Raw genomic sequence first — 16,385 nt, 5'->3', positions numbered from 1 at the left:
GGCATGCTTTGGGTCCCATCAATCAGGGATTATCATCTAGGGAGACCCAGAAAGCATGCCTTTTCTGTAGCTGTGCCTGTCCTCTGGAAGACACTATCACCCAAGGTTTGGTTGGCCCCAACTCTGCTCACCTTTCAGAAAACCTTGAAGAACTGGCTATTTTCCTGGACAAGGGGTCAGGAGTCTAAATGAGCCCACATTGTTGGTGTATGGGAGTGGTGTCTTTGGCAGCCACTTTCTGTTTTTAGCTGGTCATAATATGTATTTTTAAATTTTTGTTATCTGCCTAGGGTGGCATTAGTATGATATAAATTGGAAGGAAGGAAGGAAGGAAGGAAGGAAGGAAGGAAGGAAGGAAGGAAGGAAGGAAGGAAGGAAGGAAGGAAGGAAGGAAGGAATTCTGAAACAGAAATCTAGTATGAGTCAATGAGTTGAACTTTACAAGACTGGATGAATCCTTAAATGTCAACCATCCCAGATGTGACCAATTCAGCTGGACAGTACTTTAATATACGTGACACTATATGCTTTAAAATTACTCCCTGTAGCAAATATAATTTAGTATTTATACAAGCTAAAAGAAAATTGTCAGAACAGTCAATCAAGTTCCATTTATTCACTTCACTCATACTGTATGCTATCTATTTCCTAAATACAATTTGCTTAAGAATAGTAATAGAACAAACAGATATATTGATCAATACATTTGTTTCCTTTTAACATCTATTTATGTCCATTTGTTTTCCAGCATCAACTACACAAACTACTGTGATTGCATATATCACTGTGGGAGCATTATGCAAATAAAAGGATCCATAGTTTGTTATCCCAATCACCAAAGATACAGAGACAGAATAAGAACTGGGATTGGTTGCCTGCTTCACTTCTTAATCAGACTGCCTATTCAGCTGCCTCTGTTGAACTGGAAAGATGTGAGATAGGCCAATCTTAAGTAACCCAATCAGCCAAAGCTCCTCTAAGATTATGTTAGGTTGGCTGAAGCTAAATTAATCCAAATCCCATTGGGTCCTAAAGAAGAGGGATGGGAGTGTTTGCACAGGATTCAGTGTGTTGGAAATAATTTGGAACCATCCTCAGGCAGGGTGCCAGATTGTGGGCACCTTCCCAGTTTGGCAAGAATTGGATGAAAATGAATACCTATCTCCACTGGTCCTCTGCCTCTTCTTCAAAATTTCAGGCAGCAGAAAATGACTAGATCCTGATTCTAACCCTTTCCAGACGTCAGTTTTAGTTAAAATTGCACCTTCAATTTGAACCAGCCTTAATGTAAGGAAAATATACCCAATTAAGAATTGTAGGTAACAGAAATAAGCCTTCCATCCCTTGTCCAGCTGGGGTTTATCCTATAATAGGCAGCTCCTGAATACAAAGTATTTTGATATGTTTATTCTCACCAGTTGGATGTTATAGTTTTTTTAAATGCTTGATACAAATCCTCTAGGCATTCAATACATATCAAAGAAACCAGAGCTCATAGAATTAAATGATAGGATTTGGTTAAAACAATTGTATTATCCAATACACTTAAAGCATCAGACGGAAAAATCTAGATGTGTGGCACAAAACTCATAAACAGGGGCTCACCAAAACTAAGGAACATTGTTTTTGATGATTCCATATTTTGCAATCCTTGTGGGATTAGTTGCCACAAAAATATATCGGTAGTCATTTTTGATCAGAGCTTCCATGACTGAATACTCCACCTTATGAAACTGAATACTCCATACAAAAACTACCCCCTCACAGAAAATTAGTTATTGGCTAGATGATAAAGAGGAATATTTCTTCTGAGATAGTTTTCTATGTGCCTTAAGTCTAAAATGAAACCAAAAGACATATATATAACCTCTTCTGCCGTTTCTGAGAACTAAGCATCAAAACTATATAAAATAATGTGAAAAATAAGATTCTCAGTTCTTAAGAGTTTCCCTAGTCTATTAATTGAGTTTAAGAAGTTGTCTTCCACTGAATTAAAAAAAATAATACTGTTTATTTTTATAATACTCCACAATGTCCCATTATGCAGAAAATGAGTGATCCTGCAAAAATGTGTAACATTAAATGTAATTTAAACTAATATTTTAGAGTATCTTAATTTTTTAATGAATACAAGAACTCTATCGCCATCTAGTGAAAAAGTGAATAATTATCACTCTACTATCAAATTACCATCTTGCGATTTTCTGTTAAAAGTAACAATATATACATTCACTGTGTATGATTGATTTGTATTATCAAGTTATTATAAACCAGGGCTGAAAAAAACCCAGTTATTTCTCATTTTCAGAGCAGAAAACATTTCAAAAAACAAAAAAGAGAGGGAGAACACACCAGATGAAGCTTTTAGCATTAAGCAGAAAAAAAGTTTCTGGTGGCAATAATAAACAAGTATCTGTGAAAAAAAAATGTTAAAGGAGAAACTCTGATATTTAAATAAGCTGGTTTCACTAGGTCTTTATTAAGCTGTAATTTCCCACCAATTAAATGCCAGTTATTGTTTAAAGGTAAAGGTTTCCCTTGACATTAAGTCCAGTCGTGTCCGACTCTAGGGGGCGGTGCTCATCTCCGTTTCAAAGCCGAAGAGCTGGCGTTTGTCCATAGACACTTCCGTGGTCATGTGGCCGGCATGACTGAATGGAATGCCGTTATCTGCCCGCCGAAGCGGTACCTATTAATCTACTCACATTTGCATGTTTTCGAACTGCTAGGTTGGCAGGAGCTGGGACTAGCAACAGGAGCTCACCCCATCACGCGGATTCGAACCGCCGACCTTCCGATCAGCAAGCTCAGCAGCTCAGCGGTTTAACCTGCAGCACCACCGCGTCCCTAGTTATTGTTTACGTATAGTTTATAAAGTAAGTCAAGGCTGAACTGATACCTCCTTACATTTATCTACAAATGGTGTGCCATGCTTAGAAGTACAAGTTCAGTGCAAAGAAATCAGTTAAATGCTCCAAAATACAAATTCAAAAAGTTTCCATTTTGGTCTGAAAATCTTGAGTTAATATATAACTAATGTTAATCAGATCTACAATAAATATTATAAAGAAGTTATTTAAAAAAGAGGGAATTACCGGCTGGTTTTTAGAGAACTAAGCACTGAATCTTAACTTAGCATTTTTATTCAGAAAGGAAATTATCTACTCCCCCTATAAAAATACATCAAAGTCCCATTTTTCCAAAGTAGTCACTTTGAGGTCTGCCATAGAATGTCCTGGGAGATTGAAATGTTCTGATGCTACTTTGTCCTTGTGTTGAGTTCTAATGTCAAATTTGTGTCTATTAAGTCTTTTGTGCAAAGTTTGTCCCAATAATGGTTTATTGTTCTCTCCTCCCCAGCATCCCATCCATCTTTGACACTTCCTGCTTTGTTTTTATTAAATAAAAAACCAGTTGATTGAGGACAGAGCTATCACACTTGGATGAAGAAGGCTAATCCTTCTCCCAGACCACCCTTAAAAAAAAAACAAACGATGAGTCCCCAGAGAATAGCAGACTAGGTCTACTTTGTGGTCACTTCAGAACTCCAAGTTGTTTTCTGGGAGGATTAATAGCTAGTTAATCATATGACAGAAATTTACTGTACTCTAGGATTGGACGACAGTCTAGAAGATGCCATGGCTACAGACTATTTTTAAGGCTGTTCTTCTTAACCACAAACTTTGCAGTAGTCCTAAGGTATCTAGGCTAAGGGCCTGCCACAGCAAGTAAAAGCAAGTACCATTTGTCAACTATATAGTGTGCTGGTGAAATACTTCCTTTTGTCATTCTGAATTTCCCATCAATAAATTTCACTGAACATGCCCATTCTTGAACTAAACAGCATTTTTTTTTTGCTAGCCCTCATACCAAGCAAGTAGCAATTTATATCTTGAAATGGTCATATTCTCCAAAGAAGAAATACTTTTGTAACCATGTTGCCTATTTCTAAATTTAAATAATTTTAAAATTAATTCAAATTAATTGAATTTGAATTGAATAAAAGAAAACATTTTCAAATCAATATTACTCAATGTTTGGAAATCTGCCATCAGCTTTATTGTCCATAGTCCTACAACCCTGCCAGCCTTTAGGGAGACCCTGTTTTTCCACAGGCACTAGATCAGGATGTTTATGCGAACTCATGTTATTTGTCCCTGGTGCTGTGTGTTTATTTATTTTTCTTTTCTCATAATTTGTTAACCCTTTTGCCCAAATGTGCTTGGTAAGTAGGCAGCCCTAAAAATTGAAGGAAAAAAGAGAAGAGAGAAATAACCACCCCTTCCACCACCACCCACAAAACGAACACAATACTGATCATTACTGACTTACCTCTCTGCCCTTGAAAGTCACCAAAGCAGCAAGCGGCTTTGCATAAAATCTGCTATAGGAAAATCCCAGGCATCCATACATGCTATTAGCTGTAAGCTTCAGAGCCTTCTGCCTGATATCATACTGAAAAGAAATACAAACAACTATCAATCAGTTTTAAAAATTACTGTATACTTTTAACTGGTTAAAGTAATTAGCACACTAGTAAGGGACAGCTTCCAGAAGATAGTATACTATTTTAAAAACTTGAAATGTCATTTCCAACCTGATTTTATACATTTGGTATTCAAGAAAGTCAGCAGCAGATTAAAAATAACAGTACAACCTTTAAACCACAGGAGATAACTATTACTGCCTATTTTTCAGGTATTTTTAATATTCCTGACCTAAGCAGGCTAGTTTCTTAAGAGCAAAATTATATACCATATATTTACTATATTAGATTAGGGTCAAGTATATTGTTTTGAAGGTAGGCCTCTCACAACTATTCCTTGTTTTTGTTTTTCTCTGAATGTCACACTATAACGTAGTGAGGATTTCACTGCCAGTGAGCATACATAATTCTCTCTGGTCCAAATTTGATGGTGATTTGGAGGGCAGGAATGGATTTGCCACAGCATCGTTAATACATTAGATTTCTCCCAATCATGTCTATAGACAATTTTGACACCCATCCTTGTGGACATGTCAACTACAGTAGTTGCATACTGTAAACCAGGCAATGAACCATTCAGAAAGAAAAACAAGGGCTCTGTCTTCATACTTCTCCAACCAATCTGGTTTATTCCCCCTCTTGCCAGCTACTGTTTGTTTTTTTGTTCCTTTGTCAGTCAACCTTATATGCCATTATGTCATCACTGGACATTCTGGGGAGATCCTCTTTCTTAAACTTTTTTAAAACTGTGTTTCTTGCAAATCTTATCCTGAATCTGATCAGAACTTTCATTAAGAGTGAGGATTTTTTTTTCTACAGATGTGTACTCAGAGAGAGATTTGAATTGGTATAAAAGGGAGGATTTGAAAAGCAACTAAAATATAAATATAAATCCTCAACAACTGATTTTATTGACATTATAACTGTTATCTTTCTCTTGCTTCTTTTAATATTCTAATTTATCCTGGGATATTTTTCTGATTCTACACAGCACCAAAATAAACCATTATTATACTTTAGAACAGGAATGTGTGTGAAACACAGTGCTGAAAAGCTTACTGATATTAACAAAGCATCACGGACAACAATCTGACCCAGCCTGGTGTTCTCCAGATTTGTTGGGATTGTAAATATGGAATTCCATAGCATGGTAATGCTGGCAGAAAAAATAGGAGTTGCAGTGTCTGAAAAAATGCTAGGTTGGGGACTAAAATACATTCCTATTTGAAATGAAAATCTAATATAATCGATTGCATCCGAGTAAAATGTGGTATCAGAGTATGTTCCTTTCAACTAATGATTATTTTGAATTCTGAAAGCTCTTTTGAAAGTCCTCTAGATTCCTTCAAGCTTATCTTAATCCTTTTAAGCCTACTTAAGCCTAAGTGATTTGTTTGTAAAAAGAAATTTAAGTTCAATTATTTGGATCTGTATGAGCAACTATCAAAATTATTTATTGGATGTCAGCATGCCCTATGAAGAGAATTTTCAGTACATTATTGGATTTTCAACAAATACATGCTATTGTTCCAAGTGGATTCCAAAGTAATATTCTTCAATACATTGAATCTGCAGAGGATATTCCCCATTGTTTATTTTGAAGTTCTATTTATAAAATGTGTTATTTTTTTCTCTCTCATTATTTCCCTTTTGATCAAAGTAACAAAAAGTTTAGAAGAATTTACAAATAGGAGGACTCTCATCAAGAACGAAAAGTCTCATTTGCTTTAGCAATAGGAGGAGGCAAATTTATCCCACTCCATATGCAAAATGCTATTAAGTCTTATTACTATTCTCTTTTTCATATATATCCAATCATGTAGAGCACTGCTGAACCAAATAGTTAATTGGAAAAGAACACCCTATGTTCTATTTTTTTGCTCTAATATAGAAAAAAAGGCAAAAAAAGAAAGAGACATAAAGAGACATATAGAAAAATAAATTGTAATAACTTTATGTCTAGTTTTTAAAGAAATCACTAAATTTTTTTCCACATAAAATAATATTCATCAGTCATCAGCTCTTGAACAGCTTGCACCCAGAAATAAAGCTGGCCCATCCCCTGGTAGTGTTCCAGAAGGCCACTAAAATCTGGCTGCCCTGGACAGCCTTTGTGGGTGAAAGGTTCCCCTGGGAAAGTGGCACCATTTTGGTGTAATGCTGTTAGTCTTTTTTTGCAGATGTCATCTTGCTGTTTTTAGCCCATAGGGTGTTGGGGAATTTATAATCTACTCAGAGGCAGTCTGATTGGATTAAATAATTCTTCATATAAATTCCAAGGGCTTTTGTACATAATTCAAAAGTGAATTACTTCTTTAAACAGTATTGATATCCTGCAAAAAAACTTGGATATCAAACCAAAACAGGGTAATAATAGAAAAAGCCCTTATCTTCTGAGTAAGCATCCCTTCACCCATTTCACACATCCAACAGACTTCCTTAACTTCATTAACAGCCAGTCCTTCTTCAGCGTTCTCTGGGGTTTCAATATAAGGATACAGACTCGTTGAACTAATTCATGTTGTAGCCGTTGATTCATTAATATAAGCTATTTCAAATATTTTGTTCCGAAAGAGTAAGTTTATTATGTAACTAAGGGTCAAAATTATTTTCTGTCCCTGAATTTTGCAAACATGCCTTGCAGTCTTCAGTGCAAGAAATGAAAATAAAGCTATGGCTAAAAGGAGAGCCATGCCTCTGCCTTTAAACATTCATCTTTCCTCCATAAGCTCAGTGGGATTCTTAACCATCTTTTTACATTAATTTTTATCTGGTACAAAAATGATATATTTACAGCAACAAATAACAGCTTCCTTGGAATAACTATTCTAAATATTTAAAAGATTCAAGCAAGAATTAAAATTCAGCTTCTACAAACTGCCACAGAAATATTAGACCCTGTAAGAAATATATGGGACTTAGTCCAATTAAATTAATAAATTACCAATGTGTTCATTAATATCAATAAATTTTGGTGCAGGAAATACATACGGTATTTATCAGCAAGAAATAATATTTAATATTCTATTAAAGCAAATATTCCCATTTTGCATTCAAACTAAACATTTTAAAAAGTTGTACAATGAAATCAGTGAAGTTTATACCTGTAAGTAAAGATCAGAATGTAAATCTGGTTGCTTCATCAACTGCTTTACTTGACGCCTTCGCTCAACAAGCTTCCTGATCTCTTTAGGCAAGATTCCCATTTCTAGAGATGAATCAGGTAATTCAGGAATTTCTTCTTGTTCACCATCCTATGAAATGTATGTATTTATTTATTTTCTATCCCGCCTTATTTTTATAAATAACTCAAAGAGGTGAACATACCTAATACTCCTTCCTCCTCCTATTTTCCCCACAACCACCACCCTGTGAGGTGAGTTGGGCTGAGAGAGACTGACTGGCCCAAGGTCACCCAGCCAGCTTTCATGCCTAAGGCAGGACTAGAACTAGAGTTCCATGCAAACAGCTTCCTATAGGCCCTTTGTCAAATGACCACAATGAAGTAGACTACGTTAAGAACCTGTAGCCTCCAGACAACCCACTATAAGAGTTATCACCAACATCCATCCTGTAACTAGGAATGCAAAAGAAATTTGTCAATAATTTGTCAATAATTATCTTAGAACAACATGACATGATCAACTAATGGGATTTAGACCAATATTCCTTTTTTTTTAACTAGTCTTACATGGCACTCCAATCATTACATCTTACATATCCAACATCTGTAAATCAGATTGCAACCATAAATGATAATTACATGTAACAAAATAAACTTCCTTATACATTGAGCAATACAAAATTGAGCAAAATGAAATGAAATTGACTAGAGAACTTCAGATCTGTAACCATTTCATCTGCATCCAGGAGGACCACCTGCTGAACCTGAATCAAGAAATTTCAGAGATATATAATTAAAACTCAGAGAAAGGGATGCTTTTACCAACCAGATTAGGCTAGATCTAACTATTCACACAATCTTTACTAAAGAAATATTTTTATTATACCAATTTAAGGTAATAAAATAGCATGCAAACTATCAAGTTTCAAGGGCTCTTTATCAAACAAAATGGTAAATAAAGCAAGAGGAGTAGACAGTAGGGGAATAAAATGAATAATGGCTTTAGATATCATACCAAAATTTGCATAAATTTGCACTTTGTCTCATCCACAATCTTTCAATTAGGTAATTGTAAGTACATCATCAGTGTACAATTCAATTTATGTTCTCTAGTTGCTAATTCAATTTTCCTGACATATTTTTGTTGCTAATGGTTCTAATACCATTAAAAATAAAGAAGGGGAAGGGGGGCAATCTTGTCTTATCGCCTTTAGTATAGTGCACTGTTATAATAAAAAGCCTTTACCTTTACCTAAAAATGCTCTGTATCCAAGTAAAAAAAAAATTGGAACTGCAATTCATACGTTTCAAAACTGCAAGCATAAAAGACCATACCAAATTGTCAAAAGCTTTTTCTGCATCAAGAAAAATCATGGCCACTTTTTTCTGTTGTTTTTTTTTTTTATCTTGTCAACAACATTCAGAACGTACCTAAGATTGTCATATTGTCTCTCATCCATCTCTTTGGAACAAATCCAGTCTGGTCAGGATGCATCATTTTGATTAAAAAGCCATTTATTCTCTTGGGTAGTATTGCTATAAAGACCTTAAAATTTAAGCTCATAAAGAAATAGGTCTTTTGACTCTAGGGAAGTCAAATCTTTTCCTTCTCTCTAAACCAAAGAGATAAAAGTTTCTTTCCATGACAAGGGGAGTTCTTCACGTTCCTGAATTTCATTCATTACCTGATTTAAAGGTTCAACCAAAATTTATTTGGAGCTTTATTAAATTTCAGTTTTTTAATTGATTCTTTTGTCTCATCTGCAGTTGTAGGTTAAGAAACTCTTTTGGTTGGTTGATCTGTAAATTTTTTTCAAGTATTGTTCAATCTTTTCCAAATCAGTTGTTTGTTTACTATATAATCTGGAATTGCTGCATCATCTCTTATGTTATAAAAATAGGTTTGACTCCATCTCAAAGAGAAGTAATTGTTCTTTTCCATCTTCCTTATGAAACCAGTAAGCCAGCAATTTATCTGACTTACTGCCTTTTTCAAAATATCTCTGACAAAGTTCAGCTTCCTGTAGGTCTTTTTTACTTCCAATAAATCTAATTGATTCTGCATTGGTTTTATCTTTTGTTCTGAATCCAACATTGGATTAAGTTTATGCCTGATTCCAGTTGATTGGAATCATTCAATAATATGTAGTTCAGATTCTGCATTACTATTTCTCTGACACCAAACCTCTCATAAATGCTTTTCTAGCATCCCATATCGTACATAAGGAAACGTCAAGAATTAAACTGATTTGGCAGAAGCTCTTTAGTTTCTGATAACACTTAAATTTAATTGCTCTTATAACAATAGTAGTTCATTAAGTCTCTATTCAATTTGGGAGTTCCTCTATTTAGTCTTACAATTATTGGATTATGATCCATATAAATAGGACTGCCATTTCCTCTTCTATAAGACTGGTTAACAGTGAATTAGGAATCCAACACAAGTCTATCCTTTGAGTAAGTTTCAGTACATTTTCTCTCTGTGGGACATCTATATCTCCACACATCCAAGAGAAATAACAATGACATATAAGCTGTGACATTTTGAGGGAGTTTGCAGTTTTTTAGATTAAATTGTTTTATCAATATACATAGGGGAGGGCATTCATATCTCCAAGAATTAAGATATCTCTCTTTGCAATCTCAAGATGTATTTGGAAAAAAAACCCTTTCACTGAACTTTATGTTGTTATCATTTGAAGCATAAATTGAGGTAATTGTTATTTTTTCAGGTTCAGTTTGAAAGCATAATCTCATGAATCTTGAATTTGTTTCTCTAGAGTCCATAGTAAGTTTTTCCCATGTATAGCTACTCCATTTTTTCTCATCTATTTGAGGCCACACATTTTTGACTGAGATAACTAGAAATTCTGAAAAGGAAATCCATAGATATCTCCAGGGATCAGCACTGCTCCAGCAACTTTCCTAAAACTAGCAGTTTCTGATTGGCTGAGCACAGCTGGTCCTAATCAGGCCTGCCTTCCTGTAGTAGATTACTCCTGCATGCCCCTCCTCAACACAGCCAAGCACTTCTACTCCATTCTGTCTTCTGATGCTCTACCTTCATACTCCAATGTTTTCAAAGGCTGGGTGAAAATGGCTGCTGGTCTAGGTCAGAGTCTGCTGGGTCATGGTAGAAATAAGGGGACTGGTTACTAGCTCAGCATCACTGCTGAGGCTTTTCCAACTGCTATAACTTGGCCATTAAAGAGCTAATTAAGCAGTTATAAACTACCAAGCTGAGATATGCTATAAAATTCTCTAGTTACATTTAGGAAGCTGATCAGTAGAAATGTGAAGAAAACCAGCAGCAAGGAGAAGGGAAAGAGTCAAGTTTGCTTTCACTACCCCAGGCAAATGTTCATGGCAGCAAGAGTCAGGAGCATCTCAAAAGCAAGCTAAACCAAAATACCAAGCTAGATGTTATGGTCTATTTTGAATCAGAGGCTGAAGAGGAAGACCTGATGGACTTTCAGCCTGAAGAACCAGCAGATAATCACACACCTGAGACCCCAGGAGATAATAGCCAGCCACTAAGGTAGAGCAATGTCTATTGAGAGAGGACAGGGCAGCAACATCCCTAATCAAGTTACACTAGCACCTGGGGCTACATAGGAGCAACCTCTGGGGTCTTGCCCCTCCACTGGAAACAACTCTGGACTTGTGTTCCTGTCAGTTTTGCTCCTTGCCCTGCACTTGGACCCTCAACTTGACATTCAGACAAGCTCAGGTAATGCTCAGGTGCTAAACACCTGGTTTACAGACAACACTTGTAACTCTACCTTTGCTTTTCCCCTGCTAGCAGACTGCTGACTCAAACTTAAGGAAAGCCCTAGCACTCTGTAACTAATTACCTCAGGTACTATTCAGGAATCCATAAAGTTCAAAAGCTTCATTGCAGTATTTTAAACTTCCTGAGGACCAAGAATCTAACAGGAACAAAGTAGATAGCAGTAAAACAAAAAACAACTAGATTAGAAGATTTGTTTCCAGCAACCTGTCAAGTATAAAGGTTTAAATATTCCTGGCTGAGTCTTCTCCCAGCACACAGCTGAGAGTCATCAGTCTTCCTGCAGCAGACTCAACTGTTCTTCTGCCAAAACATAAAGCCTTCGGAATCATCCTGAGTTCTGTTGTATGCAGCCTTCTGATTTTGTATCATGAATCTGTGTCTTTCTCAAGAGCTGGGTGGTCTAACTTCCAGATCAGGGTTTGGGTCACTTGGTCTAAACCAAGGAGTTCCTGAGTTGGAAGAACCTGGCAAGTCTGCCTCCTGCTCATCTCCAGACATGTCTGAATATGTGTCCTTTGACAGAGACATAACAGGATCTGGCAACACAAGATCATCTAAGGGTTGTCTACAATGTTTTCGCCTGATGAATTCCTGGGTCTATAAAGTAAATGTTTTTCACTGAACTCAGAACAGTTCCACCACTGAACTTAGACTATTCCACCACATTGTGTCAAGTGAGTGTTGTTCCAATGAAATCCAATTAAATTTGTTTTGAGTATTTTGTTTTAGGGATCAGCAGAAGCTCCAATTATAATCCTTGTTCCCTCATTTTCCATTCTAGGCCCCCAAATTAGATTGGGGAATTGTCCATTCCAAGTGCTACCCACTACTTCAAAAATTGGCTAAAGGAAGGATTTTAAAGAACTTTAAAAAATATTTAAGAATTCCTACAGCAGACAGTGGAAGCAACCATAAAGTACATTTTGAAGGCAGCCTGCCTTCAAACAGGCATAGATAGATCTCAGGCCTAAAAAAAGAAGCAACAACAACAGGCTCATTTCAACACAGGCCATAAACATAACAGCAAGAATAAACTTCCTCCTAAAAAGTTCAATATCAAAAACACATGTGTAATGCACAGTATTTATAATTGGCAACCAACTTGAAAAAGTAAGCATTATATTCAGGAGCAGCATTAAACACATGAATTCTAACTTCCCTATATCAAAGACTTTAAAAATACCAGTAAATGTATTTATCAGGTATTCAGCAGTATAGACTTAACTGGCTCTCCTTCACCCCACCTACCCTCTTCTCTTCCCCTCATAGTAACTAATGGTAGCAGGGATGAGCTTTTATTGGCTCATGTACTATTCAGCTTTTCACATCTTGTAGGAATTAAATACAAAAACCAATTGAGCAAGGTCAGAACACATGAAACAATTTGGAACAAAAAGCTTCACTTTGTCCAGAACCTTGGACAAAACTCCAAAATACATGTTTTGGTTCCAACTTCTGGAAGAAAAAATTATTTCAAGCTTCTAACATTGGTAGTTCAGAACATTTTAGCAGAGGACTATTGTATGCAAACTCAATCCAGTGTTAATAAAATAACCTTATCTAAATAAATTCTGTTGCTAAAGATCAAAATATTTTTCTATAAATAAGTTCTTAATGTATGAATTTTCAGATTATTTTTTACAGCTGAATTGGTGATAGGTATTAAAATTAACCCTTTGTGACTGACAGTGATTAAGATATTTATTCACAGAAAATACATAAATAGCTAATTTTAAAATTGAAAAAGTCATAATGAATGTAACATTACAGGGAAAATTATCACTTTACCATGCTTTCAAAAAAAGGAGAAGGTGACACAAAAAAAGGAGTAAGAAGAAAAATATAAGGAAGATTTAATGAATGAAATAAAAGCAATTGTTTCTAAAGAGCTTGGGGAATTTGTGGAAAAAATGTTGAAAAACAAAGTTGTCAGAGAAAACTTAATGTTACTGAAGAAAAAGTGGAAAAGGCTAAAGGAGAGTGGATGGAAAATAAGAAAAATGGAAACAAGGAAAAGGATCAAGTGGAGCTGGAAGGTTTAACAAATTAGTGATGCAAGGGAACTTGAAAGAAAATTAGAGAAATACAAGTAAAAATACAGCGATATCATAAAAACATAAAATATTGAAAGCATGGAAACAACAGCATTATGCACGCACGCACACACACACAATATAAATATAGACTATAAAGATGAATGTTAAAAAAGGAGAAAAAGAAAACTTTAATAATAATTATCATACACAATAGTAAAGTTAATGGGAACCAATGTATCCTTGAACATATCATTTATTTTACCATCACCAGTCAAAATATATTATCATATTAAGAATATACCTCTGTCTTTTTGTGCACACTGGAAGACATTCTGTGAACTGTTGTAAAACAGATGTTAAACTCTTGGATAATTGAAGGGTATAAGCTATTGAAGTCAAGAAGCAAAATGAACTTGTCATAAAAACCTGAAACAGGAGACAAATTTCAATTATAATGTATAACTCAACAGAAGTGTCCAATGATAAAATTTCTTGCTGCACCCTGCTGACAATTTTGTTAGATTCTTTAAAGTGAAAAAAGGGGGAGGGGATAAGTACCAACTCCTATGGTCTGTATTCCACTATTTGAAAGATTGTCCTTTCTTCATTTCAAAGATACAGCTTCCAGGCTGTTCAGAATAGCACCAAATGTAAAATATAAGGATGAAAAATCAGAATTTTAAGAGAATTGTTTTATTTATGATTTTCTGCAAATATGCACACATGCACATGTGCATGCACAGACACCAATACATTTGAAAGGTATAAGCTATCACTTTAAACATCCTAAAGGAAAATGGGCAATTTAGTGTAATATAACAGTATGAATAACCCTTTATTATTTGATTTAATGCCCAAACTTACCAACTTTTGGTTCCAAAACTAAACCTCCAGAATATGCTGCCTTCTTTCGTCCTGACTTTGATTTATTCTGATCACTTTCAAAATCTTCATCTTCTTCCAACTTATTAGACATAAAAACAGGACAAAATGTAAGCTGTACTTCAAGCTAAATAAATATTTTAAAAGGGAATCATTTGGCTAAAAGAGGTCTATACAATAAAATGGAATGGATTAATTGGATTAACCATGTTTTTCCACATTAACATATTCAGACTATTTAAAAATTTCTAGAAGCCCTGGCTTCCTACTATCCCACACTAAAGGCATTGATTGAATGGGATCAAGAAAGATGACACAGTAATTTCTAGTGGTAGCCAACATCTGATGAGCTCAAACAAATGAGTACCAATGTTCAAAAAGTGAGCCTGAACCTATATTTATTAAACGGTTGAACTAATTATCAAGAACGGTAACTCTGATTAGCTTTCAGCAAATAAAAACCACCCGAGAAAAAATACTTACATACTTCTGCTTTTTAAACAGTTGTTTATCAGGCACAATATAACCTTTTTCATAAAATGCATGAAGAAGCAAGTATTCGTTGCGCTCAGCTCGTCCACCCATCAGTGTCCTGGACTGAAAAAAAGAAGAAGAGCCATATTGAATAGTTTGAAACAGAGGTTAAAATGTCAAAAATGGTATTGCTTCATCTATATTTCAAGTATCCAACTCACCATTTTGTTTCTATCCTATTCAGTAAAACAAAGAGAGTAACAACATATTAATTTGATCTGGCTCAATCAACATGTACATTAAAAATGTCCTCTAGTGTCAGGAATGCACTGTAATGCCTAAACTATTTTGGTTTATTTATATCTATCCTACTAAAAATTAACTACTTTTCATAAATGAGACTGTATATCCAACTAAACTATAATTGAGATGACTGCTTAATAATTGAAAAACAAAAGGCTTATGGAAAACTTTTGGCTTCCGGTGGGAATGGCAGACTGAAGATCTGCGCCCTCTGGATTGGCGGGCAGAGCGGACAACATGGTGGCTTTTTTCGGGCTCAGGAAGGCTTTCCTGAAGCCCAAAAACGTTATCTGGATTAAAGAGAATACTTAATCCCATTTTCCCGCAGGATGGTTGTTTGTAGCCAGATCGCAACTTTTCATGGTTGACAGGTAAGAGCAGCCCAGAGGCGGGATTTTATCATTTTCCAAGCCGCACTGTAGCCTTAAAGGGACACTAAGACCAGCTACCCCATTTCTAAATCACCAATTTGCATTTTTTTAAAGTATATATATACCCCAAGAGAGACTTTCTACAGCGAGGAGAAGCTTGGTGCTTAATGTTATTTTTGGGACTAAAATTCTTTTAAGTTTTGGATTTTCGTTTTCCTTCCAAAGGAAATTCTAAAGTTTGAGAGTAAACAATTGTCTTCCTGTTATTATTTTTGTGTTAAATTTGAAGATATTAGTATTTTCCTACACGTTGAATTAGCGGATTTGAACCTTCAGCTTTCTGTTCACCTTCCCTTGAGAAGTCTGCTATTCACTCTCACTTTAAGTAAACAACTTTCAAATATCTTCGACTTTCGCTGATTAAGCTCTTAGGGGACACCATAATCTACTGTGTGAGACATGGAAGAATTCAAATAGATACTTTCTGACCTTCACCAGGACCTTAAAACAGATTTCTTCTGACTTGTATCAAACTTTTATGCAAGACATCCAGGACATTCTGGAAAATATGAGATCTAAAACGTGCCATCAGGTTGAGGATGTGGAAGATGAAACTGAGGAATTTGGGAGTGATAGGGTTTTTTAAGACTGAGATTGGGATTTCTGTTGAGATGCTAGGTGAAGATTGGATAATGGAGTTGGAGAAATCCAAGGGAGAGAGTGATCTGCAAGCCACAAGTAAAATCATTCTCCTGGTGGAATGCCATGAAAAGAACCTGGAATCTTTGAGGGGGGCAGTTGGGCTGTTTGATTTTTTTAAGAGGAAAATTCTGTATACATTGTGGGGATATGTAACTGCTCTGGTTTATTTTGAAGTGGGATAAGGGTTGAAGAATGTTCATCTGGTTTGCTTTAA

General features: G+C 35.5%; 2 protein-coding genes across 2 annotated transcripts in view; both read right to left on the bottom strand.

Moving 5' to 3' along the window:
• PDK3 (pyruvate dehydrogenase kinase 3) overlaps nucleotides 1-16,385 on the bottom strand; it is a 674,093-nt gene that overhangs the window by 518,808 nt on the left and 138,900 nt on the right. The window lies entirely within an intron of this gene.
• POLA1 (DNA polymerase alpha 1, catalytic subunit) overlaps nucleotides 1-16,385 on the bottom strand; it is a 251,317-nt gene that overhangs the window by 198,761 nt on the left and 36,171 nt on the right. Inside the window, exons 23-27 of the mRNA XM_063304690.1 lie at nucleotides 14,805-14,918; nucleotides 14,304-14,403; nucleotides 13,741-13,865; nucleotides 7,591-7,740; nucleotides 4,333-4,455 (exon numbers count right to left, since the gene is read on the bottom strand). Of these exons, the coding sequence (XP_063160760.1) occupies nucleotides 4,333-4,455; nucleotides 7,591-7,740; nucleotides 13,741-13,865; nucleotides 14,304-14,403; nucleotides 14,805-14,918 (612 nt within the window). The remainder of the gene's footprint in view (nucleotides 1-4,332; nucleotides 4,456-7,590; nucleotides 7,741-13,740; nucleotides 13,866-14,303; nucleotides 14,404-14,804; nucleotides 14,919-16,385) is intronic.

This window comes from Candoia aspera, chromosome 5 (genome assembly GCF_035149785.1).
Source record: "Candoia aspera isolate rCanAsp1 chromosome 5, rCanAsp1.hap2, whole genome shotgun sequence".
Lineage (NCBI taxonomy): Eukaryota > Metazoa > Chordata > Lepidosauria > Squamata > Boidae > Candoia > Candoia aspera.
Note: the sequence above shows the minus strand (reverse complement) of the source record. Positions and strands in the feature narration are given on the sequence as shown.